The 2563-nt window shown below is 41.2% G+C and overlaps 1 protein-coding gene across 1 annotated transcript; it reads right to left on the bottom strand.

Annotated features, from left to right (window-relative positions):
* Window positions 1–771: 771 nt before the first annotated feature.
* On the bottom strand, window positions 772–1753 carry LOC116213147. The gene is made up of 2 exons (XM_031547986.1): window positions 1498–1753; window positions 772–1404 (listed from the first exon to the last, which is right to left on the bottom strand). The coding sequence occupies exons 1-2, from the start codon at window positions 1655–1657 to the stop codon at window positions 935–937; spliced, it is 630 nt and encodes a 209-aa protein (XP_031403846.1). The 5' UTR covers window positions 1658–1753; the 3' UTR covers window positions 772–934.
* Between the last annotated feature and the right edge of the window lie 810 nt (window positions 1754–2563).

Here is a 2563-nt window from a genome sequence, read left to right as displayed (position 1 = left end):
AAACATTACATAATTAACCTTTATTGTTTAAAATCATAATTTATGATCATAAAAATATTATTGAATATTTGGCTAATGCATGGCAATTTAAATTGACGAATAGTATATGAAAAATCTATATTAGAGAAGTAAATAAAGACATCGTTCTAACTAATGCGCATGCATAGCAGAATTTTTTATTTAGAATTTTGACATGATATTATACATAAAATTAGAGAATCCGAAAATTTCACGAAATTTCATCTAACAATCCGAACATTGTAGAGCTATTAGTCCCACATAAATGACAAAAATAAAACTAAATAATTTTAAAACTCACATTCATGTCTAATGATAGACATATTTTTTGAATACTCACCTATAATTTTAATATGTATCAAGAAAAAATTCAAAACACAAGAAATTACATACATATGATAAAGAAAGAAAATTAATGAAAAAGAATCATTTTCTTAAAAATATAGGTAATATCTCGATCCGAATATGAATTAGCGGGTTAGGACTTAGGTTTGAACCTGAATTAGTGGGTTGGAGTTCGGATTAGAAGCAGGTGTAATTCGTGGATAGAAAAAAATTAAATTAATTAAAAAATGTTAATTTTTTTTTAAAAAAAAAGAAGAAGAAGAAGCGGATGGTCCTCGCAGGTGGAAAAACCCACCCCACTGGCCATATAAGGTCCGACACAACATGTAGTCCATCGTCCCCTCGATAATTTCACGTGTAAAGATTAAAAGAAACCGACACAAGATCCATACAACGATAGAAAGATCGTAACGGGCAAATCATGTATGATCGATCCTGTTCCATTAATTTACCTGTTCTTCAAGAAACAATCACATCCCAAATTCTCAATTTCCAGACCAGATTGTTTTGCTCAAGCATTTTGTGCATGATTCCTAATCCTACTCTCCATGTAAAATATTCTAACATTCAATCAATTCGTCCAGATTCTGTGGCGGTTCGGATGACTCAACTGCCCGTGGCTGCGGCAGCATGGGGCAGCGCACAGCACCCGAGGCGGGGGCAGCAGCCCGGGACCATAGCAGGGGTAGCAGCGTAATTTCCCCGCCCCGTTTTGAAACCCGATCGGAGACGACGGCCCCGCCGGCGGAGAACAGTACCTCGGCGAGTGGTTGGGAGAGAAGTCGGAGCTGGAGGCTGAGGAGGACGGCCGGGGGGAGACGGAAGCCGCCTCCTTGGCGAGCGGCGCCAGGACTGCTCTGATCTTCATAGGCGACGGCGCAGTCGATGATGATTCCTTCGACGGCTTCTCGTACTCTTCCAACAGATTCGCAAGCTCCTCATCGGACTTGACTGAGACCAAGGTCTCCAGGTCTCCGCCGGGCAACTGGCACCTCAGAGTGACGGAGAATCCGCAGAACTCCACCAGCTTCGCCATCAGCTCTGCAATCGCGGAGATCCTTGTCAGCTCGAAACGCCGAAACTCAAAGTAGATACATACATATACAAGCACGTACGAGACAAACGACGACTCACCGGAATAAGAAATGGACCGATGAACGGCGAGCACTCTGGTGAGGCCTCCAACGTAGCGCAGCTCGCCGTCCGACTTGCGAGGGAGGATCCTGCCGCCATAGCTGCACAGGAACTTGACCGTCTTCTCCGGCTTCCTCTTCATGTCGATCTCTCTAGCCATAGATTCTTTCTCTGACTTCGACTTTGCTTTTTCTCGGACGACAGAGAGAGAGAGAGAGAGAGAGGATCCGTTTCAGTTTGGTTGGCAAGTAAACCTGCGAGCTTTGCCTCTTTTAGGGGCGTATTTATAGCGGGAAAGGGAGAGAACTTTAGTGGGGCCCACGGAAGGGAAAATTACTCAATATATTTGTTATTATTATTAATTTTTGGACCAAGTTACTTAATACTAATTAATAATAATTACTGCTAAATTAACATAATTAAATTAAATGACCATTTTAAACACGACCCATGTGACGCGCTGGCAAACTACGCTTTGTATGAGCAAATTTTACTTGCAATGGGAAGCATTGAAATTACTTTGGCAAAATGGGAGAAGATGCCGTAATCTGATTGGAAAAAATAATTTTTTTAAAAAAAATATTTTTATTTGATGAAAAAGAAAAATTGGTAGAAACGGAATGTTCGGCTCGTCGGGCGGGGGAGAGGGGGCGCTATGCTTGGCCATTGGGGCGGGGCTTGGTGGCGGTATGAGGTGGCCGCGCCTGACAATAGGCGTCGCTCTTTGAGGTAGGATATGTGGCAGTCTGAGGGCCAAAATTTCTCTTCCACTTTCGATGAAGAAGTTTAATTCTTTTTTTTTTTCCCCTGTCCTTTTTAATATAAATAATTCAGGGACGCTTCACATACTTCCGAATCTGACATTGCTATTTTTCTTATAATGAATAAATTCGATACCGGTAGAATAAATGTTGCCTTCGCCTATATTGGTTAATTAAAATGAAAATTGATCTGATACGAATTAGAGAACGTGTTATATTAATGTGCTTCGAGGCCGTATACAAGCTTTCGATAGGTAATGACATCATAGAGATCTTAGAGATCAAGTGTATGCTCTCTTAATAAC

This window comes from Punica granatum, chromosome 7 (genome assembly GCF_007655135.1).
Source record: "Punica granatum isolate Tunisia-2019 chromosome 7, ASM765513v2, whole genome shotgun sequence".
Taxonomy (NCBI): domain Eukaryota; kingdom Viridiplantae; phylum Streptophyta; class Magnoliopsida; order Myrtales; family Lythraceae; genus Punica; species Punica granatum.
Note: the sequence above shows the minus strand (reverse complement) of the source record. Positions and strands in the feature narration are given on the sequence as shown.